Source organism: Neofelis nebulosa, chromosome 11, assembly GCF_028018385.1.
Source record: "Neofelis nebulosa isolate mNeoNeb1 chromosome 11, mNeoNeb1.pri, whole genome shotgun sequence".
Lineage (NCBI taxonomy): Eukaryota > Metazoa > Chordata > Mammalia > Carnivora > Felidae > Neofelis > Neofelis nebulosa.
Window position 1 is genome coordinate 77461953 of NC_080792.1, and position 27587 is coordinate 77489539.

At 50.0% G+C, this 27587-nt stretch overlaps 1 protein-coding gene across 1 annotated transcript in view; it reads right to left on the reverse strand.

The window, feature by feature from the left end:
* The window catches only part of ACACB (acetyl-CoA carboxylase beta), a 111203-nt gene that overhangs the window by 7384 nt on the left and 76232 nt on the right, over nucleotides 1–27587 (reverse strand). Inside the window, exons 29-47 of the mRNA XM_058691036.1 lie at nucleotides 24215–24352; nucleotides 23392–23491; nucleotides 23195–23302; nucleotides 18957–19013; nucleotides 18676–18717; nucleotides 17453–17668; nucleotides 15694–15849; nucleotides 14745–14948; nucleotides 13755–13910; nucleotides 10441–10563; nucleotides 10068–10337; nucleotides 9063–9160; nucleotides 7891–8011; nucleotides 6206–6316; nucleotides 5200–5343; nucleotides 4219–4339; nucleotides 2458–2554; nucleotides 788–884; nucleotides 103–238 (exon numbers count right to left, since the gene is read on the reverse strand). Of these exons, the coding sequence (XP_058547019.1) occupies nucleotides 103–238; nucleotides 788–884; nucleotides 2458–2554; nucleotides 4219–4339; nucleotides 5200–5343; nucleotides 6206–6316; nucleotides 7891–8011; nucleotides 9063–9160; nucleotides 10068–10337; nucleotides 10441–10563; nucleotides 13755–13910; nucleotides 14745–14948; nucleotides 15694–15849; nucleotides 17453–17668; nucleotides 18676–18717; nucleotides 18957–19013; nucleotides 23195–23302; nucleotides 23392–23491; nucleotides 24215–24352 (2495 nt within the window). The remainder of the gene's footprint in view (nucleotides 1–102; nucleotides 239–787; nucleotides 885–2457; nucleotides 2555–4218; nucleotides 4340–5199; nucleotides 5344–6205; nucleotides 6317–7890; nucleotides 8012–9062; nucleotides 9161–10067; nucleotides 10338–10440; nucleotides 10564–13754; nucleotides 13911–14744; nucleotides 14949–15693; nucleotides 15850–17452; nucleotides 17669–18675; nucleotides 18718–18956; nucleotides 19014–23194; nucleotides 23303–23391; nucleotides 23492–24214; nucleotides 24353–27587) is intronic.

The window sequence follows — 27587 nt, forward strand, 5'->3', positions numbered from 1 at the left end:
CTCGGCTAAGATGATGACACGACAGCGCCACCTGGAGGGGGTTTCCCTGTCCTGGGTGCTGACCCCGCAGCTTTGGGACACCCACAGGAGAGGTGGCTTTACCTTTCATGCCACCGGAGAACCCCCTCCAGTTGGCAAAGATTATCAGGGGCAATCTCTCTCGGTTGAAATCATTGATGGCCTGGGCCGTCTTGTAGGCTGAGTCTGGGAACCACACCTGGCCCGCCTGCTGGATTATCTGGAACACAGGGTGCCCTGGATCAGACTCCTCTGTGCAAGACCAGTGAGGGGACACGGGGACAGTCTTCTGAGCCATACCCTAGAGGGCAGGCAATCTGATCTACGTTGGCACCCACACCAGAGCCAGGGCTCACAGGGAAGGCCCGAAGCTCACCTGCTGGGGGCCCTGCTTCTGCAGCCCAGGGAGGTTCCTTCTGCCTCATTTACAGGCTCAAAGGGGTGCCAAGCCAGTCCAGGCCATACCGAGTCCTAGGACCCACCCTCTGACTCCTGAGCTCCTCCCATATGTGCCATGGCCCAGCTAGAGTCAGTGACAGGGACAGGGACAGGCGCAGAGGGCAGGAGGGATTCCCAGGGACCTGTCACCCCCTGAAGAAGAAAGACAGCGTAGGACATTTATGCATCCCGCAGAGACAGTGCTGGAGACAGGCGCCCCTGGGGCCAAGGACTCCCCTGAGGCTGGAAGGGCAGGCGTGTGACCGCCCAGGATCCACTCCGGCTGGCTGAGCCAGCTGAAACCACAGTCCCAAATTCCCAGCCCTCTGACCTTGGCCTCGGAATCCAGGTTGGCAGGGTCTGCAGGCACTACCACCTCCACGGTCCGCGTCTCCACGGCGATCACTCCAACAGGGATCCCCCCTAGCCTGTGAGGTGGAGCAGGGGCGAGCGGGGAGCTGGGCGGCAGCCCCCTTGGATCCGGGGGTAGACGGGTCCGCCCAGCCCCGGCTGACACTCTATGGGCATCCTGGGTACCTGGGCACTAAAGGCTGGGACGCGGGCACGCGTGCAGAAGCGTGCACAGCTTTTACTCTGGCGGGTTATTTTACTGGAAGGCAAAGAAGCCGTTCCAAAGCGGTAAGAGCCTCCTCGCCAGCCGGCGGGCTGGAAAGGTGCCATCGGCGCCCTTCTTGGGGCAGCAGCCATCGTGGTGATGGGGAGGGTGAGGCCAGTGCAGGAGCAGCGCTCTCCACTAGAACTTTCTGGGACGCTGTGTTGCCCCTGGGCCATCCAGAACAGCAGCTGTGACATGCTACCTCGTGCGGATGCTCAGCACCTGAAACGTGCCAAGGGCAACAGGGGAACGGAATACACCTTCCTCTCTCAAGTCACCGAGATTTGAATTGCTGCACGCGGCCAGCAGCCACCGCACGGGACGGGGCGGGTCTAGGCACCGAGGCGTGCTTGCAAAGGGGTGGCGGATGTGGAGCCTGAAGGAGCTGCGGCTCAGAGGATTCCATGACATTAGTCACTGTCACCCGCCTGCTACCAGCCAGGCTGGAGCCAGGTGCATCCCTGGGTCACTCGTGACTACGAGGCAGGTGGAGAGAAAGTCTTTAAATAAAGGAAGGGTTTCCATGTAGAAGAGGGAGATCTCATCGCAGGTCTTAAAAAATAAAACACTTAGGGAGGAGGGATGAGCTGTTAGTACTAGGCTTAACATTTGGTATTTTAATACTTATTTATTGCCCGGGAGAGAAATAACAGCACCAACAAGGACAGGAATAACAGCCGCTGGCACTGACGGAGCACTTAGGGTGTTTGAAGAGCTTGACACATGTCCTCACAGCAGTCCTCTGGGGGCAGGATTATCATCCCCGTCTTGCAGATGAGGACGTAAAGGCCCAGAGAAAGTGAAGGACCTTAGATCTGATCTCCAGAGCCTGGACTTGTAACAACTACCTCGTGCCACGATCTGAATGCTAACTTATAAGGATAATTATAAGGGTCAATTATACGGAGAGGATCCCGCAGGTGGCCAGACATGTCTAAAATGATGACGGCTGCACCACTGAGGGGTGAGCTGCTCAGCTCTGAAAGCATCCAAGCGATTAAGCCGTCCACCAGCTCTGCGTAGACAAGAGGGCTCCTGATCGTGGCCCTCGTGGAACAGACCTCACAGTTTTGAGTGTCTGTGTAGTTTTCTGGTGGGAGCACCCAGCGCTGTCTTCTGATTCCCAAAGGGGCAGACTCTGGCCCCCAGCAAGCAGATGGCTGAGATGGCCTTTCCTAAGGCCACAGAAAAATCCAGACTTTACGAAGAAGTTCAGCCTCCAGAAAACCATCCCCCCAAATTGGTTTTCCTTTCGGAAAGCCCTGAGGCCAAAAGGAAAGTGTTCTTGGGGGTCACCCAGGAGGAAAGGACCCATGGCTAGTGCCTGGGAGTCCCAGTGCCTGGTGAGGCCAGGCGAGTGCAGGCTGCCCCGTTCCCAGGGTTACCTCGCTCTTCCTGTCACCACCGTCTGGGCCCAAGGCGCCATGATTTCCTTGAAACTGCCGTGGTCAAAGAATCCACTCTGCCAGGATCCCTTCAGAGCTGTGGGCAGAAGGGCAGAGGCCCAGGCCAAGGGGCTGGGTTGATGAGGGTCCCCATGGCCTGCCTGGTGGGGCAGACAACCTGACCTTCACAGCCCAGACACCTGTTTCTCCAGAAAACCACACAGACCCCGACCCCATTAAATGAAAGCAAAGCAATGCAAAGCAAAACAAAACCTCCCAAAAACACGGTTGCAGAAAATACCCCAAGTCAGGAATTCAGCCCATTTGGAACATCCAACCGTATCAGCTCCTGCCAATGCCAAATGCACGGAGATCCTAATCCCAAGGATCAGCCCAGGAGGCAAAGAGAGCTGACAGGGCCCCTTCAGAAGATGGGATTTGGGGGGGCGCCTGGGTGGCGTAGTCGGTTGAGCGTCCGACTTCAGCCAGGTCACGATCTCGCGGTCCGTGAGTTCGAGCCCCGCGTCGGGCTCTGGGCTGATGGCTCGGAGCCTGGAGCCTGTTTCCGATTCTGTGTCTCCCTCTCTCTCTGCCCCTCCCCTGTTCATGCTCTGTCTCTCTCTGTCCCAAAAATAAATAAAAAACGTTGAAAAAAAAAATTTTTAAAAAAAAAAAAGAAGATGGGATTTGGGGAAGGGACCACCTGCCCGGGAAACCTCATCCTCAATGTGCCGGCAGTAGCTTAATAACATTTAAATGTTAACTGGGGGCCATCTTCAATTTCAGAGAGAGAGACAGACAGACAGAGGGAGAGGGAGAGAAGAGGGGAGTCGGGGAGGGGCGGGGGAGGAGGGGAAGGGAGATGACTTGGGGAGGGGGAGGGGACAGAATATGATGATGCCAATTGCAGCCGTCCCTTTAAAGGAAGCACTGGCGCCCTGGTGTCCGTGACTCCGGTTTGGCCAAGGAGAAAGGAGCCAGGCGACGCGAGGGTCACAAGCCGCCAGCGAGGGAGGCTGGGTGCCTGAAAACAAAGCAGCCCAACTCCCGTGTCTGCCCGAGGGCTGGACTGAGTAGATGGAGAAAATGGTCAGAAACAAGGCGGACATTTTTTTAGTCAAGATAAAGCCATCCCCCTCAGAGCTCACGGGGAAGAAAGCTCGAGAGAGGCACAAGAGGGGCAAGCGAGCCGCGGGGTATCCTGAGCCGGCAGCGCCCGGCGCACCCCTGACGGGCACCCCTCCTGCACCACGCAGCTGGACGGGCAGGCGGATCCCTAAAGGCAGCGGCATCTGAAATTCCAGACTCGGGATCATGGTAACGGGGTTAGCTCAGCTTCCCTGGGGCGTTCTGCTTGCTCAGGAGGTAATCCAATACCTGCCGGAGACAAGCTTGCCCCTTTCAGAGAGGGGGTGGGGGGGTGTAGTCTTGTCTCTGAAACCCTGATGTCCGCATTTTCCTATGTAACCACGGGGCAGCTCGGAGGGAGGCCAGGCCCCCTGTTGCACTTCCCCTGCATCTGCCAGCCCGAGGACCCAGAGCCTGTGCCCACCGCTTCTTTATTAAGGACTTAGGAAAAGTATAGAGAAAAGTGCCCCCCCACCCCCAGCCTCCGCTCCCTCTGCGTTTGATCTCAGGTGTCCCCCTCCGGGATGTGTGACCAAGGGAGGATCGGGGCTTCTACCAGAGGGCCCCTTCACGCCTTCTTTTCAGAAAAGAAACCCAAGAGCCAGGTCTCCGGCAAAGCACTTAGGGACTCACTTGGGTGAGGCCGTCCTGCAAGCAGCCACCGGGGGTCGTAGGGAGCCCTGGACGGGAAGAATCCAATTTCTCGGTCGATGGGGTCCGAGGGTGTGGTGATGGGGACTGGACTGCGATTATCCTAGAAAAGAAAGCGGCCTCAGTCTTCTGTGCCGGTCAGCCATGCCTGTGATCTGCTTCGCCCCTCCGACCATGATCATGCCTACCTGCGCAGCAGAGCCCTGCCCGAATTAGCCAGTCATCGCCAGCGCGAGTGGCGTCTGGTGAGGGCCTGCCAAGGTGCAGGCTCCCAACATCATGGTACTGAATCACCAAGGGAGCTCCCTAGGGTAGGTGCTATTGTTATTCCCATTTCACAGATGAGGAAACTGAGGCTCAGGAAGATGCACAGACTGTCCCAAGGTCTCACTGCTAGCGATGAGGAAGCCGGGAATCGGATCCAGCCCAACTGCAAAGCTTCAGGGTTCTCTATTGTTCAGTGTTACCTCTTTTGATGAGACGCAAGGCCACCCCTTTATAAAGGATCAGCACATAGCATCTTACAATGGCATTAAAATTTTCTTTTAATGTTTACTTAGTTTTGAGAGAGAGGCAGAATGCGAGCAGGGGAGGGGCGGAGAGAGAGGGAGACGCAGAATCCCAAGCAGGCTCCGGGCTCCGAGCTGTCAGCACAGAGCCCGACGCGGGGCTCGAACTCACGAACCGTGAGATCATGACCATGAGCCGAAGTCAGATGCTTAACCAACTGAGCCACCCAGGCGCCCCAGTGGCATTTTTTTTTTTTTTTTAAGCAAAGAACAGCTAGACAGAGCTGGGTGTCTGAGAGGGAAGGAGGGAGGAGTGAAGAAAAATTAAGCCCAGCCACAAGGGTGGCACTTCCTGGTTCCCAAACTCCCATACCACCCAGCAAGTGAACCTGATGACAAAGTCTTCCAGACTCTACGGTGCAGAGTGGGGGGGGGGGGGGGGGGGGTACTGGACCTTTGGCATATAGGACAGCCACTCCAGGATGGTGTACACGCCCTCGAAGTCATCTGGCACAGTGACGTGGGAGACGCCGTTGTAATGCATGATCTGCACGCCGCCCAGCTGGTTGTTGGAGGTGTAAACCTCTCTGCCCAGGACCTGCTTTGACATGGCAAGGTTAGCAAGGGCCCGCCCGGCTCAGGCCCCTTCCACCTGCTTGGAAGTCATCTCCCTCGGCGGTCCTCAACCCTGGCCGCCCGTGACAGTCACCCGGGAGTTTTCAAAACTCCCAATGCCCAGGCTGCATCCGGACCAATTACAGCAGAATCTTTTGAGGCTGGGACCCAGGCATCAGTACTTTTCCCTTAAACTTCTAGGTAGTTGGAACTCTGCGGCCCAATTTGAGGACCAGCGATCCAACCGATTACTTGGGTCTTCTCCAAGGCGAAACCCTACTGTGTATTTCTGATTTGGCAGGTTGGCGCCGAGGCCTGGGAATCTGCATTCGTAACAAGTTCCTGGGTGATGCTGCTGCTGGTTCCGGGACCAGACTTGCAGAACTTCAGTGGGGTTTTATCAGACATTATCTTACCAAGGCTTTTACAGCAACGTGGGGTATGTTTTCATACAGTGAAAACAGAATCCCAAACCGCACGCTCACCAGGCATCATGGAGACGGAAGATGGGACGGAAAGACACCAAAATTTGAGTAGGAGCAAAATTACTTTTTTGGGGGTGGTCTTTTTCCAATTTTCTACAATATATAATGCCACCTTAATAATTTTTTAAAATTTAAACTGTCAGCACACAAGAGTTTTAGCACAAGAGCCTAACACTTAGAAAAAAAATTGTTTTGGCTCCTGAGAGACCCAGATGAGTACAAATTGGAAAAACAGCTCCTAGCTCAGTTGGAATGACACTGGTTTCATACTGAGAAAAGTCCCCCATTGGGAGACAGTGGTTATGTTAAAATGAGTCCTGGCCCCACACGCCCGCCCCCTACAGTCTCCTTTTCGGTCACCTTGTTGAGAGCGCTGGCTCCCGTCAGGATGATGTGCGAATTTTCCACCTGGATCACTCGCTGGCCCAGCCTCACCAAGTAGGCCCCGATCCCAAGGGCTCGGCAGGTCACCTGTGGAGACAGCAGCCCTTGGGAATTCCGGAGGCAGGTGTGGCCTGGGGTGGGAAAGCCCAGGAACCCACTGGGCACACGTGGAGGGTACGATTTGGCCACTGGCAGCCTGCCTGGTGACCAAATGGCACAGGCACAGGCCACTTCTTCGCGCTCACCTAACCTTGGCTTCCAGAAAGAATGTGGTTAATGAAGAAGAGTGTTGTGAGGATAGACAGCAGACACAGAATGTTCTGGTTGTTGCTTCACACAAGGCATAGCTTATATGTAGTTCTTCTGAGCTATGGTAGCCTCTCACACAGCCACAGGGCATCTGGGAGTGCGTGCAAAACTGGTGATATCTGACTAAGGTCTATACCAAGGTAAGAGTGTTGTGCCAATGTCAATGTCCCGGGTTCGATAATGTGTTATGTAGGATACTGCCTTGGGGGAAGCTGGGTGACGGGGACAGAGGACCTCTCTACACTGGCTTGTAACTTCTGGTGAGTCAGTCGTAAACTTTTTCAAAATTATATATATCTATATAGCTATCTATCTATATCTATCTATATATACGTATATATAAATACATACACACATATGTATGTCATCATATATAATTATATATATGATATATGTCATATATAATTATATATTACATCATCATATATAATTATATGATATGTGATATGTCATAATGTATATAAATGTTATATCATTATATATATGTGTGATATGTGTTATCATGTAATTATATATTATATATGTCATATCATGTCATATATATGTCATATATCATGATGTCACCATCATAATGATATATATACATTATGACATATATATCATGTTGATATAAATGATATTATATATGATACATATAAAAATATGTACTTTGGAACATATAAAAATACATATCTTTTGTAGATATTAATATATATAGATTTTGAAACATATATGAAATATATGTAAATGAGATGCAGAACACTAGCCTAAGGAAGACACTCATGGTCACGTTTTCCACCCTGGAAACTGAAGATCCAACATCAAATGTAAAGATAAGGTCTTAAACGACAATCTACCATGAAAGAATAGTATCACCAGAAACAGCAAATATTTTTGAAAAGGCCAAGGGAGGGAAGGGGGAGATATTCATTCAGTACCAATTAAAACCAGACAAAAGTTCTTCTAAATACTCAGTACCTTTTAAATAAGAAGACACTGGACTGTGGTTCAAACACAACTATAAAAAGATACATTTTGAGATAATTGTTAAAACTGACCCCCGAACCAGGTTTCAAGGATATTGAAGAATTGCTGTTGATGTTGGTGTAAGAACAGTACCGTCATCTTGTAAAAAAGCATGGCGGGGGAAGGTCTTTATCTAGTAAAGATCTGCATCGGAGCATCCACAGATGGAAAGACAGGGCCAGGGGCTTGCTTTAAAATATCCCCAAACAGGAGAGCAGAGGGGCCGAGGGGGCAGGACGAGCTGCTGGCTGACAATCACCGGAACTGCATGATGAACGCACGGGACGCTTACAAAGATTCCATAAGAGAAAGGCGAAAAGGAAAAGGAAGTATAATAGGAGGCTCACCAGACTGATGGTGACGATCTCTTCGTAAGCTAGAGAGGACTCCCCTGCAATCATGCCCGAGCCCTTGAGGTTCTCCACGCCCAGGCCACGGTCCTTCCCGATGATATCCGTGATGACATACCTTCACGAACCGAACATGGATTCAAGACCAAGCTCTAGCCCAGAAAAATTCAAGGCGGACGCACTTCCCCAGGACCCACGGCAGGAGGGACGGACGAGCAAGGTGAGGGAACAGAAGGTGACAAAGCAGCCAGGGGTGTAAGGAAAGCAGAGGTCTAGGACCTTCACAGTTGGTCCTGAAGTTTCTAGAAGGGCCAAGTACAACATCAGTAATTATCACCCTTCCAACCAAAGATGTCTGCCTTGCCCCCACCCTGCCTACCTCCAAAAACCATCTAGAATAGCGTTTGGTCTACAGAGAGATGGGGAAAGCCACTTAGTTCACAATCAATCAATCAACCAACCAGTCAGTCAAAAGATTCTATGGCCACAGAAGTGTAAGCCACTAGACAGCTCAGCCCCTGTTAAAGATTCACAAGACACTGCAACCGTTAAAGGTTCTGAGAAGGTCTGCAGTAAAGATGCTTTTTAGATCTCCTTTAAATCCAGTGTTCCTCAACTTACTTGATTATGGAACTTTTTCTACACTACCCACCCCCAACATATCACCAACTAACATTCCAGAAACCTAGCTGGGAAATTCTGATTTTGTCAACCTCACTAAAACAAAACAAAACAAAAAACAAAAACCTGCAAAATTCCCTGGAAAAGATGGCTGGTAGCTGGTAGCCTTGAACCTTCTCACTGGAGCAGACTCCCGCCTTGCCTACACCTTACCAGCCTGCCAAATTGCTGCTGTGTCAGTCTGGCTAATTTGGGCACAAACATGAGCTGACAGCTCCGGGGAACCCATCTAATTCTTCTTGCGTGATATACTGTTTTTATGAAAGCTGTGACTCATTTTGGGATGGCAAGGAAGGGCTCGCCCTGGAGAATTCCCCAGGTGTCTAAGTCGTCGGTGTCCAGAAAGCTCAGGGGTCCCCACTGTACAAACACCACCACCCCATTTGAAAACGTCACCCACAAGCCCAGAGGCAAAGAGAGGGATTGCCCATTAGCAGCTGAGGTGCGGCCAGAGGCAAAATGAAGGAGCTACCTGATAAATTACTTACCTGGACTCTCCCTCTTCCTCGATGTGTTTACAATGGACAGAGTTTAGGGAGCTGATTCTGGTGTAGTCTTGAGGCGTCAGGTACAGGTATTTAAATCCCTTAAAAACATATATACTCCAGTGAGGCTGTGAATTCAGCTCCCTGCACTCCACAGCCAATGTTTTCTATAAAAAACCACGACACTATAGGGGCGGAGGTTCATAACGAGTCAACAATGTGTTAACAGCCTAGTTAACATGTCTGATGTTAATACCATATTCATAACGGCTACAAACTGAAGGTCTGATCAGTGCTAAGAGCTTTCCACTCATCTTTACACACAACCGCACATTTTTCCTGCTCTGATCCAGTTCAACGATCTTTTCATCGTTGCTCCCCTGAAGGGTCTCTTTTGCTCCCTTATTGCCAGCTCCCTCCACCAAATTTTATTATATAGTTTACGAACCATGCGTACGTATGCGTATGTATATATGTGTGTGTGTACGGATGTATGCATGCTTTTTACATGAAAAGAATAATTTTTGCCCCTCTGGCAGAGGCGGGATCACCCCCTTGAGAATGCATGCTTTGCCTGCAAAAAATAACTGTCCCCTGCAGTTCCCCATCACGAAACGCGCGCTTTTCTCTCATTCACTGCGCCTTTATCGTGGCTCGTGTCTCTACGTCCCCGAGATCATTTCTGAGAATTCTCTGAGGCCAGGGACTATGTCTCATTCACCTTTGTATCCTTCATGTACAGTGCATTCGTGCTCAGCCTATATTAGCTCAACGTTTACAAACTTGTCTTCATTATCGTTCCCCTAAGGTGCCTTTTTAGACATTTCTTCCCAATTGCCACCCCGTCTCATGAAATGTTAATACTGATCAACTTTATACGCCTTTTGTGTGCTGTTCGTATGTCTGTGCTTTGTACACAAAGACCGCGAAGATTTTTTCCGCCCCTCTTGTGGGCGCCATCACCCCCACCGGGTGGCCTCACACCGCCAGGCTGGCTTTGTGACGTACTTTGTGGGGGTCTCCTGGGTCCACCCAAGCCACCTGGAACATGTGCTTGATCTCCTCTGCAAGGCTGATACAGGCCCCGCTGTTGGCTGCGAGGTAGATTTTGGGGATACCCTCCGCCCGGGCCATCTCAGACGCACGCAGATACAAAAGGTCTTCTTCTAGGCCGAAGGACCCAATGCGGAAGGTGATGTCATTGCTGATGACGATCGCGTCCCGCCCTTCTGGATACTCTCGGGTCTTAAACCTCATCTTGAAGGCCACCATGCCCACCTGCCGAGGGGATGAACGCACAAGGAAAACGGTTTGTTTCTTCAGGGGGACATTTTTGGAAAGGGTGATTCCAGCCAGGGGCTGGGCTCTGCTGAATTCTTGCCTCATTTCCTCCAGGGAGGCGGTTCATCTCCACCAGCTGGCCCTGAGGGTCCAGCACGAGCTCGGTGTATGTCAGGATGTCTTTGGGGTACTTGTCCGTGGAGCCCCACAGTTTAAGGAGAGCCTGGGGACAGGGAAAGAAAGAGAAAACCTGAAGTCACCATTAGGGAGGCACATTTTCTAGTTCTCTCCTTCTTTAAAGCATCCACTCTTTAAAGCACGCACAGAAAAACCACACAGAATAATAAATACCCAAGCACCTACCTCGTGGTTCTGTCAAATCCTAATTTTTCCGCGGTTGCTTATGAATTTTTTTAAAGGAATAAGAAAAATGCAGTTGAGGCCCCTGGTGTAGCCCTCCCCAACCCGTCCCTCCAACCCCTCCCCAACCCCAGATAACCATCTGTCTTGAACTTAGCGTCTACTAGTCCCGTGCATGTTTTTATGCATTATATATGCATACATTTAAAACATGCCGGGCGCCTGGCTGGCTCAGTGGGAAGAACACATGACTCTTGATCTCGGGGTCATGAGTTCGAGCCCCACGTGAGGATCGAGAGTTGTGTGCTCTTCCCACCGCACCAGCCAGGCACCCCTGCATGATTTTAAAATTTAAATAAATGGTCTGGCCCTGGACACATCCTTCTGCACCTTGCCCCATCGGCTCCCCCATAGGTGTGAGATATTTATCCATAATGAGAAATTTAACTCTGGTTCATTTTTTTCTACTATTCAGTTTCCATGGTGTGAGTAGATCATAGTTTACTTATTCATAGCCTTTTCTAAGGAACATTTAGGTTGCTTCCAATTCTACAGTATTAACAATAAGGCCGTAACGAGCGTTCTGATGGTCTCGTCTTATAAACCTGGATGAGAGTCTCGCCAGGTAGGTACCGAGGAGCGGAATTGCTGGGTCACTGGGTTGGTGAAGCTTCAAGTTTGATCAATATTACCAAACTGCTCTCTCATTTTTTTATGTTTATTTTTAGTTTTGAGAGAAAGAGAGAGAGAGAGAGAGAGAGAGAGAGAGAGAGACAGAGCACAAGTTGGGGAGGGGCAGAGACAGAGAGGGAGACACAGAATTTGAAGCAGGCTCCATCCAGGCTCTGAGCTGTCAGTGCAGAGCCTGACGCAGGGCTCAAACTCACCAACGGTGAGATCATGACCTGAGCCGAAGTCGGACACTTAACCGACTGAGCCACCCAGGCGCCCCGTGCTCTCTCATTTTTAAAGACCCTTTACAGGTCCAGTAAGAAGGCATAAGAATTCCTTTGCTCCATGCACTTGCCCATACTTGTTTTGTCAAATATTTTAACGTTCACCTGTCTGCTGGGTGTGAAATTATACTGCGGTATTAATCTGTTCTCTACTGATTATTAAGGAGAGCCTTTGAATGCACTTATCGACCATGGGAGTTTCTTTTTTGCCAATTTCCCCGTTTGTAATTCCCGTCCATATTTTTTATAGTTTTCCCTGTTTTTTTTTTTTTCTAACTGATTTATACGTGCTCTTTAGATAATCTGTTGTAATCCCTTGCTGGTAATAGGCATTGAAACATATTCTTCCAAACCGGGGCTCATCTTTCCTTTTTTGCATCAAGAACTTCAAAATTTTAATATAGTCAAGTTTATGGGTCTTTTCCTGTACAGCTTATGCTTTAAACTGACTCCCAAGTAGCTTTAATCCCCTTGAAATTTATTTCTGTGTGCTAGATAAGGTAGAAATCAAAATTTACTTTTTCCAGTTAGATAAATCCTCCTTTACCCATGCAGGATATGCGCCAAGATACCCAGCGGGTGCATGAAACCCCAGACGGTACTGAACCCTATATATCCCTTTGTTTTTCTATACATGTGATAAAGTTTACTTTATAAACAGGCAGTAAAATTAATAATAAAAGAACAATTATAACAATACACTATAATAAAAGTTATGTGAACACAGTCTCTCTCTCTCTCCCCCAGAATGTCTTATTGTACTAAACTCACCCTTCTTCCTGTGATGACAGGAGATGATAACATGCCTACACGGTGGGCTAAAGTGAGATGCCTGATGTAGGTACTGTGACATAGCGTTAGGCTAACACCGAACTTCTGACCACACGTCAGAAGGAGGAACCTCTGGTTCCAGACTGCCGTTGACCACAGGTAACTGAAACCGTGGAAAACGAAGCCACGGAGAAGCGGGCTTCTGTACCTTTCGGTGACGTTCACTCCCTTGATTCACAATCCCACCTCTGCCTTCGGTCAAGGCTGTTTGTGAGTGGGTCTGATTTTAGGCTCTATGCTGTTCCACTGGTCTACTTGTCTGGCTCTATTGCAACAATACACCGAAATAAGTACTGCTACTTTAAAACGAGTGATGACGTTTGTTAAGACAAGTCCTCTTGCCTTTAGTTCTTTGTTTTTGCTATTCACAGCTTTTGCTTTTCCATACGAATTTTGCAGTTTCACCAAAAAAAAACCCCTCTGGAATTACACTGAATTATTCATTTGGGCATGAATGTTGTCCATACTATTCTGTCTCTTTATCTAAAAGAAAGGGGATGGGGGCGCCTGGGGAGCTCAGTCAGTTAAGTGGCCAACTTCGGCTCGGGTCACGATCTCGCCGTTTGTGAGTTCGAGCCCCGCATCGGGCGCTGTGCTGACAGCTCGGAGCCTGGAGCCTGCTTCCGATTCTGTGTCTCCCTCTTTCTCTGCCCCTCCCCTGCTCATGCTCTGTCTCTGTTTCCTTCAAAAGTAAATAAAAAAAATGTTACTGCACTGACAATGGTGAATGGATTCCATGAGGGTGGGATTTTATTTGCTGAGACCCATTTTCCTGTATTTTCCAATGAACACCTCAATCACCAGGAAAACACAACAAGACACTGTTTTTAAAAAGTAGACTAAAAGTTCCTTAAAGCTAGTGAGTGACCCCACCCTCTTCCTCAGGGTCAACCTGCCCATAGCATGGTGCCTGGAATGTGGCAGGCACAGACCTTCACAAATGAGCTCTTAATAAACGAGCTTTCAAAAGGCCAGGAGGAAACACACCAAAATTATCAAGCAATGTGTCTTTAGGACACGGAACCATGAGTCACTTTTTTCTTTTTTTCCACGCTCCTTTATTTTCCTAAGCTTCTGGATTACGTGACTTTCTAACATGCGGAGGAAAGTAGGTTCATTTTAGACAAGACGCTAGGAAGGCATTCCCAATACGGAGTTCTTTAGGCTGGGGTCTTCAGGAGAGTAACTAAGGACGGGGAGGGGTGTGGGGCGGGTGGAATCCCTGGGGGGACCCGGGGTGGTGCCCCAGGAAAGCCACAGGACTTGCCTGCCTGAACATCTCCGGGAAGTCGTACACGTAGGTGGTGCCCAGGGACTGGGCCTGGAATCGCTTAGCCTGAAGCAGATCCTTGGTGACGTAGGGAGTGTTGATCAGCATCCCGTGCTGGGGGCCCTGCTTGTTGCCGAAGGAGTGAAACATGATCTGGGAAGACAGAAAGAGAAACAGAGTGAAGGAGGGGACTCCCAGAGAGCCACACTCCCGTCCAATTCACTCCCATCCTCCTCAATGAAAAGGCGGCGGAAAGAAGCAAATCACATCACATCCCATGACAAAGCGCACGCCCCAGAGAGCTAATCTTTTCTCTGCCACTGTGGGCAACCAGCACGAGAAGGGACAGTGACAGGTATGGGAGCGTAGCTCCAAAAATGTGACTATCATAGGGCTTTACACACACGCAAAAACTGGTGAAATCTGAATAGAGTCCGCATTTGTGTTATTAGCACTGTACCAACGTCAACTGCCTGTCATGACAAGGTCCCATTGTTTACGTTGCTATCATTGGGGGAGGTCGGGTCAAGGGTGCTTGGGAACTCTCTGCAGTAATGTTTTTCCCCTCTACTATTTTTCCAACCTCCTGACACTCTTTAATCGCTTCAAAATAAAAAGCGATAGATGTAATGGAAGCCAATGGGATATTTGATGTGGTTTACAAAGATCTGTTCTAAAACACGGCTGGGGAAAATACCCATTTCCCTAAGTGAGCCAGCCTTATGGGAGCTGCACGACGGTGACCCACGGCCCTCCGCATCTTATCCCAAATATCAGTCCTCGAATGGATCAAACTTAGGATTGATTCTCCTTCGCAGAGGAATGAACTGGCATTCAGAAGCTGACACGTCTACCGTAAACTCAAAGCAGCCACCCCCATCCAGCAGATGGCCACCAAACATCATTTCAGTCTGTGTCTTGCTCTCTCGAGCGGACGGACCCCGACTGCACTTTGAGGTGGGGCTCTGCGGGCCCGCCCAGCCTTACGTTTCCAGATCTGGGGTCAGTGACTTCTTTGTAGAGGCTGATGTCCAGGTAGTAGCCCGATTCGTTGGTGATGAACAGGCGGATGGGAACAGCACTGCCGGCGGTGGTCTGGCGGATGTTGATCTTGACCTCGGCCTGCAGCACGCGGAGTTTCCACAGCCGGCTGCCGTAGCGCATAACCATGGAACGCACGGACTCCTCGATCTGCCGCCAAATCACAGCAATTCCACTCTCAGGCCCCAATCCAGGCACACTGGCAATACACAGGTCTAGCTATTTATAAATAGTTGTGATAACAACGGAACGATGAGGGACACTGAAGGCAAAACACCTGTGACACAGTACGGACCCAGAAATAGCCACGTGCTAAGTATATGAAGATCATGATCTCATTTCATCTCATAATTACTCCGAGAGGGCGGCATTTTTATGCCCCACTGAGAGATGAGGAAACTGAGACGGGGAAGTAACAGAGCTAGTGTGCCCACATTATATCAATCTTTATCTGCACCGTGTAGCTCGAGCCTTTGCATTTTCTTTTCCTGGGAACTATGTGGGTTGATGGAGACGGGGCATCAGCACGGGCCCTCTGCACCCCACAGATGCCATGCTGATGTCCCAGGACTTCTTTCGTCCCAGAATCACCAGCACCAACCCTGCCTGTTCACGAAGAACCAGCCACGGGAGAACGGGTCTCTAGCCCCTTCCCTCCTATACACGGTCCCCAAGAGCCCAAGGAGCCAGGAGCCAGGAACCAGGGACGAAATTTGGGGCATTCGCGTCATCCCAAGAGTGAAGCATGCTGCCCGGGAAAGGGTGAACATCAGAACAGGGATAACCCTAAGGGGGTGGCAAAAACATGGCTCTGGAACTTCATGGACAGGAGGTTGTCCACCTGCAGCCACAGGCCCAGGGAAAGTTGAACCCAGTGCCTCCCCAGAGGCGAGACCTTGAAGGGGTCCATGATGACGGTGGGCACGAAGTTCAGGAAGATGTGGTTGCAGTCAGTGCGCACACTGGTGTTGTTGAACGCCACTTCCAGCTCATCCATGGCTTCCAGGAGCAGACGCTCACCCTCGTTCTGCAGGTACTCAAAGGAGGCTTCCTGCCAAAGCGGGAGGGACAGACGCTAAGGCAAGGGGCGCAGGGCTGGAAACGGGGCCTCAGACACACAAGGAGAGAGGAAAACATTTCCCCTCCCCCGAAAAGTATGCCCAGCGAGTATACGCCGAGCCCTGCCTCTGAAGGTGAAGGCACGTCAAAGGCTGTCCAGCGTCCTGACCCTGCCCTCTATCTTCTGTAGTGTGATGCTCTGACCACTGGGGGCCTCCCTGACCCCGGAGGGACCGCCGCTTCCAGGGTTACCGATTCCGAGAGACAGTCAACGACTCACCCCAAAGTGAGTGCACTTTGCAAATGCAAACCAACCAATTTTCAGAGCACACACCTCCTCTTCGGGGCTCTCGCGTTCCAAGTCACTGTCCACCTGCCCTAATCACCCCAGGCCCAGGTGCCGGACAACTAGAGACAGCCCCTCAGTTCCAGAACCTACTGAGATTATTCAAACAAGCCAAACCCAAGCCGGCCTACCCTGCCGCACCTGATCCTTCCTGCAGAAACCACCACAAAGGTTCTTATCCACGTTTCCCCCTCCTCCCCGGCCTCTCGGCCGCCCCTGGTGCTTCCCCATGTGGCTCCCTGTGTAAGGTGTGCCCCCACTCTTGGGATCTGAGAGTGACAATCTTTTCAGTGGTAACTGCTTCCTGATCTATCAGCCTTACTGTACCTGAAAATAATAAGACCCCTGGAGGCAGCTAGTTGACTGAGGCAGCAAAAAACTGACATTAGCTTCACGTCGATCAATAGAGGATTAGGAAAAAACAAAACAAAACAAAACCAGACACACGGTACATCCAGGCAAAGACAGAGCATGAGGCATACTATCTTCATCAACACGGGAGATGAGGTCTACGAGGCCCTGACCAGTAAAAGAGCAACAGTATTCAAACGGTTGGTCCACCGGGAGCCCCCGCCCACAACACTACACCTGCAACTCAGGTCATGATCTCACAGTTCCTTGAGTTCGAGTCCTGCGTCGGGCTCTGTGCTGACAGCTCGGAGCCTGGAGCCTGCTTCGGATTCTGTGTCTCCCTCTCTCTCTGCCCCTCCCCTGCTCACGCTCCCACGCTCTCACTCTCTCTCTCTCTCTCTCTCTCAAAAATAAACATTAAAAAATTTTTTTCTAAGTAGTTTTCAGGGGTGCCTGGCTGGCTCAGTCAGTTAAGTGTCCAATTCTTGGTTTTGGCTCAGGTCACGATCTCATGGTTCGTGAGTCTGTGCCCCACGTCGGACCCCGAGCTGACAGCACAGAGCCTGCTTGGGATTTCTCTCTCACTCTCTCTCTCTCTGCCCCTCCCCGGCTCGCTCTCTTTCTCTCTCAGAAAGTAAACAAATAAACATGAAAAAAAAATTTTAATGAAAAAACATACTTTCCAGTGTGATTTGAAAAGCTCGCAACAGAATCACAGGTGACTTTTCTGGCTGTGTTGGAAAATGATCACGCACTCAGTAGGCACACACAAGCAACTCCCTGAGTACGCCAGGACTCTGCTACCTGCTCAATTCCCTTCACGCGGACAGAGCGAAGGGAAGGCCAGCGCGCGAGGGACAGGTTCAGGGGGAGAAAGAAACACTCCACGACGCTTTACCTTCGTAACAAGGTCCGAGTGCCTGATGATGGCGCGGATGAAGAATCTGTGGTCTGTCACCTCCGCGCCTTCTTTCACTTTGGCGGCGCCCAGGTACAGGTGCATCTTGTGGTTGGCGCAGGGCACGGCGGTCAGATCGAAGCTGCGCATCCGGCTGAGCTCCAGCTGGAAGGCCAGGGCGGGTTCCAGGTGACGGTAAATGCGATCTTCTGCAAACTGCGGGCCGGCCAGAGAGCGGAGACGGACAGACACACAGACAGACTCTGAATTTGACACTGGGGCCGCACGCCTGCCTGGTGGGCGCCCTGTCCTGCAGACCCCTGGTGTTGGTCAGTTTAGCACTCAGGGGATGTAGCCTTCACGTGAGGGGTCACCCGTGGGCAGCTCTAGGGCTCAAGAGACTCGGGGTTTGGGAAGGTCCAGACAAGAGCCACGAGCACTGTAAGACCTGAGTGCCGGCACGAGCCTCTCAGCTCCCAGGTGGGCCTGCCCGGTCCCCAGCGCCTGCCAGCACGGCCTCTTCTCTGTCACAGCACAGGGTACCTCTCAGGAAGTCACTAAAGGCTGGTTTCTCTGTGGAAACCGGTCCCCGAAAGGAAGCGACAGACAGTGCTGGAGACCGAACTAGAGGAGAAGATGAAGACCCGAAAGAAAGGATGGGTCTTACGCAGAAATGGAAGGCTTTGGATAAATTAAACCACAACACGCCGAACAGGATGGAGTCCGGAGTTTGTGATGGGAATAAGCCTGCCTGTTCTAGAACAGGGATGAGCAAAAGCCTTTCTTAAAGGGCCAGAGAGGGAATATATGAGGCTGGTGGGCCACACGGTCGGTCAGAGCCACGTGATCTCTGCCACTGGCGCAAGAAAGCCACAGCAGAAAACAGGAGATCAGATGGGTGTGGCTGTGTTCCAGTCAAACTCCGTTTATAAAAACAGGCAGCCGGTCTGCAAGAACGTAAGAAAAAGAGGTTGGGAGAGCCATCTGAGGACAAAAGTGATCCAGATGAGGGAGAAACCAGAGTGAAGGCTGAAAGGGCGGGAAGCATGGGATCTCAGCTCCACAGAGAAACACAATCCCAGAGGAAGGCTGGAGTTTACACAAAAGTTACATGTCCGTTCTTGAAAACGGAGGTTACCTCAAGCACTGGGGACTATACTCTTCCCGAATATCAAAGATGCCAGGGAGGCAAGAACAGTATCACTGCTTTCTTTACATCATACCTCATCTCTTGCTCTGAATGTGAAAAACTTCGGAAATTCTTTCTGCAAAAGAAATCCATAGACGAGACAATGAAATCAAGTAAGACTCATACAAATACTTGTTTTGTGATTTTTTTTAAAGCCATAACCCCATCTGTTTCCAGAATGAATCCTTTGAAAACCTTCTCTTTTCTAGTGATTGCTCTCTTCAACCCCCATCTACTAAGTAAACATCAAATCAACAGCACCGAGTCTTAAGGAATGTTAAAGACTCAGACAGATGCACTGAGAATCACACTGACCTCTTGGGCAATCAGGAATGTGATTCTTCGGAGTCCATATTCCACAAGGATGTTCTTCTGCATTAAAAACCAAATATGTAATGGAATAGTATTTAGCCACAAAAAGAAATGAAGTACTGATACAAGTTCCCACATGGATGAACCTTGACAACATGATACTGAGTCAAAGACATCAGTCACAAAAGACCTCACATTGCATGATTCCATTTATATGAAACATCCAGAAATGGGCAGACACATAGAGACAGAAAGTAGATTAATGGTTGCCTAGGATGGGGAGGGTGTTTGGTTGAGGGAAAATGGGGAATGATTGCTAATAAGTTTTTTTGGTAGGTGGTGATGGCAAAAATGTTCTAAAATATATTTAGGGGTGCCTGGATGGCTCAGTCAGTTAAGAGTCTGACTCTTGATATCAGCTCAGGTTGTGATCTCACAGTCACAGGATCAAGCCCCATATCAGGCTCCATACCAGTCATGGAACCAGCTTAAGATTCTCTCTCTCCCTCTCTCTCTGTCCCGCCTCTCTCCCTCTCTCTCTCAAAATAAACATTTTAAAAAAGTAAATAGTGGGGCGCCTGGGTGGCTCAAGTCAGTTAAGTATCTGACTTCAGCTTAGGTCACGATCTCATGGGCCATGGGTTCGGGCCCCACATCAGGCTCTGTGCTGACAGCTCAGAGCCTGGAGCCTGCTTTGGATTCTGTGTCTCCCTCTCTCTCTGCCGCTCCCCCATTCGTGCTCTGTCTCTCTCCACCTCTCAAAAATGAATAAATGTTAAAAAAAATTTTTTTTAATAATAAATAAATAGATAGAATAAAATATAATGATGGTTACACAACTGTACTAATATTCCAAAAAGCGCTGAATTGTACATATTCGATGGAGGAATAATGTAGTATGTGAATTATATTTAATAAAGCTGCTATATTAAAATATATATATATATACATAGACATACAATTCTTTAACATGTCATGAAATCTTTTTTTTTATGAAATCTTTAATAAAATTGAGGAGGGAGGTCACTGTTATATTAAAAAGAAAGACAAGTTGGGGTGCCTGGCTGCTGGCTCTGTCAGAAGAGCACGTGACTCATGATCTTGGGGTTGTGAGTTCTAGCCCCAGGTTGGATATAAAGATTACTTAAAAATAAAAACTTTAAAGAAAAAAAGATAAGTTGAGTAAAGAAACAAAAAAAGTATACTTTTTGTATATGCAGTATGACTGCATTTACACAAAATTCCAGAATAGATGAAACTAATCCAAACTGTTAAAACTCAGGCTAGTGGTCGGTTATCTCTGGCAAGGAGAAGCTGGGAACATTCATTTTTTTCTATCTGAATGCTGGTTATACTTAGGAATTCACTATGAAAATTCACCAGGTTGTACATTTATGATTTGTACCCTTTTCTGTATGTTAAACTTCAATAGGAAGGCATCCAAGAAAAAGTACAAAACTGTTTTTAGTTAATCCCTAAATGAAATATTATTACATACAGTATTATATAAGGGGAAAGAAAAAACCCAAAAGACAAGGAAATACAGTTCTTGCTTAACTTGTCCATACGGTAAAGAAACTTATCAGGGGAGATGAGTTGTCTTAGCGCATTTCAGAAAGACGTAACTAGACAAACACAAAAGAATACTTAATAGGGGGTGCCTGGGTGGCTCAGTTGGTTAAGCGTCCAACTTTTGGTTTCAGCCCAGGTCATGATCTCACAGTTCATGGGTTTGAGCCCCAAATTGGGCTCCACACTGACAGTGCAGAACCTGCTTGGGATTCTCTCTCTCTCTGCTCCTCCCCTGCTCGTGCTCTCTCTCAAAATAAATAAACTTCAAAAAAAAAAAAGAATACTTCACGGAACGTTGGTTGCAAAGAGAACAAGATAAACCACAAAACAAAGAGGATGTGAATGCGGGGGAGCCTGAATCATTAGTTCTCAACTAAGGATGTGCATCAGTGCGTGTGTGGGAATGTATATGTATATTAATGTCTGTATGTGAGAATATGTATGTAGGTCTCTGCTTAATGTAAAAAAAAAAATTTAAATACTCTAGCAATATATTGGAAGGACATTAAAAGTCCTTCCTTTCCCCCAGGTATATATTGTAGCCCTCCTCTCTTTGATATGTTACGTATAGACATACATATATCACTCACTGCCCATACTTTTCCCTCCACTCTGCCCTCTCCAGGCAAGAAACACCAATCATCGTGAGCATCATTTGATCTGGTTATAGGGTAGGGCTAACCGCAACCGCTCAAATGTTGCCTTATCAACGCCATGGGACGCCACGTGTAACTTGAGTAAGAACATCAGCTATGTCAAGAAGAAACCAGCCAAAGGGAAACACGTCAATTATCTTCATCCCGGGGCTGGACTGTAGGGCTGTGGGTTTCATTTTAAAACCTGCTTTTCAGGGGCGCCTGGGTGGCTCAGCCTGTTAAGCATCCGACTTCAGCTCGGGTCATGATCTCACTGTCCGTGAGTTTGAGCCCTGTGTCGGGCTCTGTGCCGACGGCTCAGGGTCTGGAGCCTGCTTCAGATTCGGTGTCTCCCTCACTCTCCGCCCCTTCCCCACTTGCCCTCTGTCTCTCTCAAAAATTAAAAAAAGTAATAAATTTCGAAAAAATTGAACAGTCGAAAAATAAATAAATAAAACCTACTTTTCAGATTTGTCCGCACCTTAAACATTTTGTACAATGAACGTCATTACATTTATTTTATTTTATTTTATTTATTTATTTGAGAGAGACAGAGATAGCACAATGGGAGGAGAGGCAGAAAGAGAGGGAGGGAGAGAGACCACCCCAAGCAAGCTCTGCGTTGCCAGCACAGAGATGGACACGAGTCTCAAACTCCTAAAACCGTGAGACATGACCTGAGCCGAAACCAAGAGTTGGATGCCTAGCTGACTGAGCCACCCAGGCGCCCCCTACATTTGTTGATTAATCAAGTAAAGACTAAGTAAATCACTGACAATAACGTCCCTAAGCTTCCATGGCGTTATCTGGGACTCAGCACCATTCATCCCCATCTTCTGCCTAGGAAGCCCCAGGTCCCCTGAGGGACACCGAGTCAGAGGAGGTAGTAAGTGTCCCTCCCACTTGGATACTATGGAGAACACAACAAATGTACAGGTGAATAGACTAAAAACCAACAACTAAAAATTTCCAAGTGGTCTGGAAGTTGGGACCAACTCAGAACTAACAGCCGGGCAGTGTGCCTGGGATTAATTTAGGAGTTCAGAAATCTCAGCATCCCATTTTACAGATGGGGAAACTAAGGAACAGAGAGGTAAAGTGACCTGCCCGAGGTCACACAGTGCCTTCCCACTGTTTCTACCACCTACGCTTGCCAAGCTGCTCCACATCTGTTCGCAGCTGAGGTCTCTGAGCATATATAACAGCTGTCCCTACTGCCCGGGTGAGAAAACATGCTCACAACTGCCACACGGTTGTAAAAGCAAGTTCTTTGCATAGATGGCGGTCAGCGTAAGTGACTATTTAAAGATTTGACTTTTCTGGGTTATTTCGACAAAAAGCATTCCCCCCCTAAACCCCAAACTATTTATCGAATGCCTCTGTGAAGTGGCATATATACACTGGCTCATTTCATCATTGCGCGGGCTAAGGAGTGTACAGGTAACCCTTGAACAACGTGGGGGTTAGGGGCACCGACCCCTGCACAGTCGATAATCCACGTACAACTTTTGACTCCCCGAGAACTTAATTATTAACAGCCTACTGTTGACCCGAAGCCTTACCTAGAACATCAACAGTCAGTTAACACGTATTCTGCATGTTATATGTGTTATATGCTGTACTCTTACGATAAAGTAAGCCAACGAGAAGAAGCGTTGTTAAGAAAATCACAGGGAAGAGAAAAATACATTCATAGCCCTAATCCGTGTAGGAAAAGATCTGCGAATGAGCGCACCCGCGCAGTTCAACCCATGTTGTTCAAACGTCCACGGCACATACTTTGCCTTTAGGTCGTTCCGACACCCGGGGAGGGAGAAACTCTGCCCCCACGTTACTGGGGGAGAAGCCAAGACGCTACTACGTTCGGCTACTTCTGCCCAAGGTTACGGGCTCCCAGGAGTAGCAGAGCTAGGATGGGAAGCCGGGTCTGTGGCCCTGAAGTGCACATCAGGACTCGGGCCCATGGGATGCCTTGCCACGGCAGCCCTTCCTTCCTGTCTCAGTGACTTGGGACCAGAGGCACGGCCGGCGTACCTTGGACTGTACGAACGTCCGGAAAATTGGCACCAGCTCCTCATCTTCCAGGTGGTCCGCGTACTGGATGGCCACATTCAGGATGTGGATTGGCTCCTCTCTGAGGCTCTGGGGGAGAAAACAAGGGCAGGGGGCAGGAGGCCTCAGGGGTCCCAGGCTGCCCCCTCCTGGACAGGCTCCCTGCTCAGGAGACTTACCTTGTTCTCTTCTTCTGAGTACAAGGGAGTGCAGGCCTTCCTGAAGAGGGGGATTTCCCTGGGCACGTTGGCAAAGCAGGAGATGACTTCGTCGAAGTTCCTGGGGGTGTGGGGTGGAGAGGTAGGGCTGAGGGGCTGCCGGCTCCTTAAGGTCATAGGTCAAGATTTCACTCTGGCCAGATGGAAGGACTGGGTCCTTGCCCTTTCCCACCGATGGCTCTAGGAGCTCATCCAACTCCGCCCAGGGCTCACTGGGTTCCTGACCAGGCCCAAGACACCACTGATGGGGTATTTCCCCAAAGGGAAGAAGGGACCTATGTGATCTGAGATCGTGAATAAAAGAAAGGGTGTCCAGTGCTCTGGGGCATCAGTTGGGTTCCCCGTCACTGGCCGGGAGACCCTCATACCTCACTTCACCGAATCAACTAAGGCCATTGAGGAGTTACAACAAGATAACCCAAGCACGAGGCACAGCACACGGGAACGGGTGGAAAATAGGCAATACTAATAGGACTGATCGCTGATGTTTCCTGAGAATCCCACCTATCCCTTAGCTACACTTTAAATACGATATTTAATATACTCCATCTCATTTCATTTTCCTGGTGATCCCATGAAGTAGATCCTTCTCTTATCCCCATGATAAAGATGAGAAAACTAAGGCACAGGGAGGTTAAATAATTTGCTCAGAGTCTCACGGCGTGGAAGCACATGGCCAGAATTTAAATATGGGCAGGCCACACAAACGAACAGGTGGGGGCCAGGAGAAGCTTGCCTGGCCCCTCTGCTCAACGTGTCTGGGAGACTGGGCCACTCTGGGTACCTTGTGAAGTCCTCAAATCTCCTGAAGGCAACCATGGCCCCCATCCGCTGACACAGTGGGGCAAAGCCGCTGTCCATGAAGAGCTCGGTGCTATGCCTCAGCAGGTCGGGGTTGGTGACACTGATGGGCACGGCCATCCTGCAGGGGGACCAGAGGAGGGGACTGATGCAGCTGCTTGAAGACCTGGCCCCAAGAGTTAACTGCTCCTGCCCTGGAAGCTTCGATGAGCCAGACTAGCATTAGAGCCCTCCCACAGTGGGGCTTAAAATTGCACGTGGAAGGGACTGGGGTCTGGGGCTGAGGAGTCCTTATTGTTTTTTATGTTTTTTTTATTTATTTTTGAGAGAGAGAGAGAGAGAGAGAGAGACAGACTGTGAGTGGGGGAGGGGCAGAGAGAGGGAGACACAGAATCCGAAGCAGGCTCCAGGCACTGAGCTGTCGGCACAGAGCCCGACGTGGGGCTCGAACTCACGAACCATGAGATCATGACCTGAGCTGAAGTTGGAAGCTCAACCGACTGAACCACCCAGGCATGGGGCTGAGAAGTCTTCTCTGATTGCTCAGGACCTGGTACAGACTAAGCTCAACGAGCGAGGGAGGGAATGAATGAATGAATGAATGAATGATGCAGACATGCATGTGTGCAGACAAGTCCAGCCTCCCCGTGGTCCCAGGGAAATCCAGAATGGTGAACTCAGCCACAGAGCATGAACACTCTTAGTGCCAACTTCTCCTGGACAGCCCAGCCCTAGGCGGCTGGTGAAAGGGCAGGCTTGGTTCTAGAGAGACACGCCAGGCTTCCGCTCTCCCAGTCCCTCCCTCTCCATCAAACCTGCTCTTGGGACAGGGGTCCGGAACCAAAACCGGCCCCGAGGCCAGCTGCCCGTGAGAGCTTAGCTGGCCACTGCCCCCAGGACTGGCAGCTCACCAACAACAAACACAGACAGATCCCCTGGAGCCCTGGAATCAAGTGAAGAATGGGTTACGAGACGGGGTGCTGAAAAGAGGCCTGCTCTCCTGAAAAGGAGACCTCCTTGCAAGACTGGCCCTTGGCTGGTGTCTGGGAACTTGGGGAGGGTTCCCACCATTCCCTGAATCATACAAGAGGCTCGCTGTGCTCCAAATGTTTGTGCCGTGTGGTTTATGCAGAACACCTGCCTTCCTTCTGGAGTCGGGGACTTCAGCAGAAATCCCCGTGTTCGGCAGAGGGTGTCTACACGACCAGCCCCCAGCGGAAACCCTGGGCGCTGGGTCTCTAACCAGCTGCCGGACCGCACTGCACACAGGCCGTCACAACACGTTGCTGGGGGAACAGAGCGCATCCTATGGGGCTCCCTTGGGGAGGACTCTTGCACCAGGCGTCCTGGGGACTTCACCCCCGTGACCCTCTTCCTTTTGGTGATGGTGCCCCACTTCGTGGACTTTCACTGCGACAAGTCACAGCCGTGAGCATGACCTATACGGAGCCCTATAAATCTTCCCAGCCACCTGTCAAGTCTGGGGTGCTCCTGGAGACGCTGGACCCAGGTGGGACAGGGCCTCTGTGCCTTCCTGTCGGGTACCCCTGAAATCACTCCCCACCCCCTCCCCCAGGCTCCCTGCTCTTGGACAGCTAAATACAGAGAAGCAAACCGGCATAGAAGCATGGGCTGAATTCAGCCCGCAGGTGACTTGGGTCCCTGCAGCATTTTTAATTTTTTGTTTAAGTTTATTTATTTATTTTGAGAGAGAAAGAGCAGGGGAGGGGCAGAGAGAGGGAGAGAGAGAGAATCAGGACAGAGCCTGACACGCGTTTCAAATTCACGAGCCTGGAGATCCCATGACCTGAGCTGAAAGCAAGAGTCGGACGCTTAAGTGACTGAGCCACCCAGGCGCCCCAGTCCCTGCAGCATTTTTAATAGATTCCTACACATCGCTTACCTGTTTAGAGCAAAAAGTTGAAGGATTTAATTTTTTTTTTTTTCTTAAGTCTAGATGTCCTACTTCTCTTGGGGGAGAAAAAAAAGGAAAGATGTGGGCCGGCTGGGCCATTTTCCTGGGGGTCGACCAGCAGCCCGCAGGCACAGCCACTCTCTCCAGCTCCTGCCTCCCAGCTGTACTCACAGCACCCTCCCCACCCCGCCCCCCCACCGTGGCCCTGGCCCTCAGTCCTGGATGCACCCCGCGTGAAGGTCCACTGGCCTCTGACCTCCCTGCACTGGTCCCCTGACCCAAAGAACAATGCGCCTGGCTCTCCAGCCGGGTCCTCCTGGAGGTGGGACTTTAGTCATCGCAGCCCTTCCCGAAGGCCCTGAGAAGCAGGGCTTGGTGGGGACGGGGAGGGGGGGAAAGCAGGCAGAGTGTGCCCTGAAGCCACCAGCCCAGAGCAAGCTTCCTGTGCTCCCAGCCAACAGCCACAACAAGGAGCTGAGAGGGTCAGGGAATCCCCTCCAGGGGCCTCAGTGTCTGTGCGGGTCAAAACAGGAGCCTGTATGGGGCGCCTGGGTGGCTCAGTCGGTTAAGCCTCCAACTTCGGCTCAGGTCATGATCTCGCGGTTTGTGGGTTCAAGCCCCGCGTCGGGCTCTGTGCTGACAGCTCGGAGCCTGGAGCCTGCTTCAGATTCTGAGTCTCCCTCTCTCTCTGTCCCTCCCCCACCCATGCTCTGTCTCTCTAAAGAATAAACGTTAAAAAAAAATAGGATCCCGTGACTACACTGGTGGTCACAACGAATAACCCAGATTTATATGTCAGTTCCTCCTAAGGAACAAGGTGCGACTGATCCACAGGCTTTAGGAAAGCAGCCCTCCTTTCCTAACTGGGTGGGACTCTTAAGGCAAAGAACAGAATGCCTCCTCACGGGCACAGAGTTTCCAAAGCCCTTTCACCATGCCTCCCACTGTCCCCGAAACGATGCCAGGGCCACAAGCACTTTATCCCCTTTTCTCTCAATCGGGGAAAATACCATCATCTCCCCCCACTTTTTTTTTTTTTTTTTTTTTTTTTTGGAAATAGGAAGGGTAAAAATAAATGATAAATATGAAAGAAGGTGCCTCATGGAGAAGCACTTCTTTCCTTTGCCCCATAACAGAGCAACACCTGGGGCATCTGGGTGGCTCAGTCAGTTAAGCGTCCGACTCATGATTTCGACTCAGGTCATGATCTCACAGTTTGTGAGTTCGAGCCCCACGTTGGGCTCTGCGCTGACAGTACAGAGCCTGCTTGGGATTCTCTCTCTCTCTCTCTCTCTCTCTCTCCCTCTCTCTGCTCCTACCCAACTCATGCTCTCTCAAAATAAACTTAAAAATTGTTTTTCAAAAAAAACCAAAGCAACACCCTTATTCTTAAAGGCAATGGAAAGAAAAACATAGATTTTGAAATCCCAAGAGATCCAAA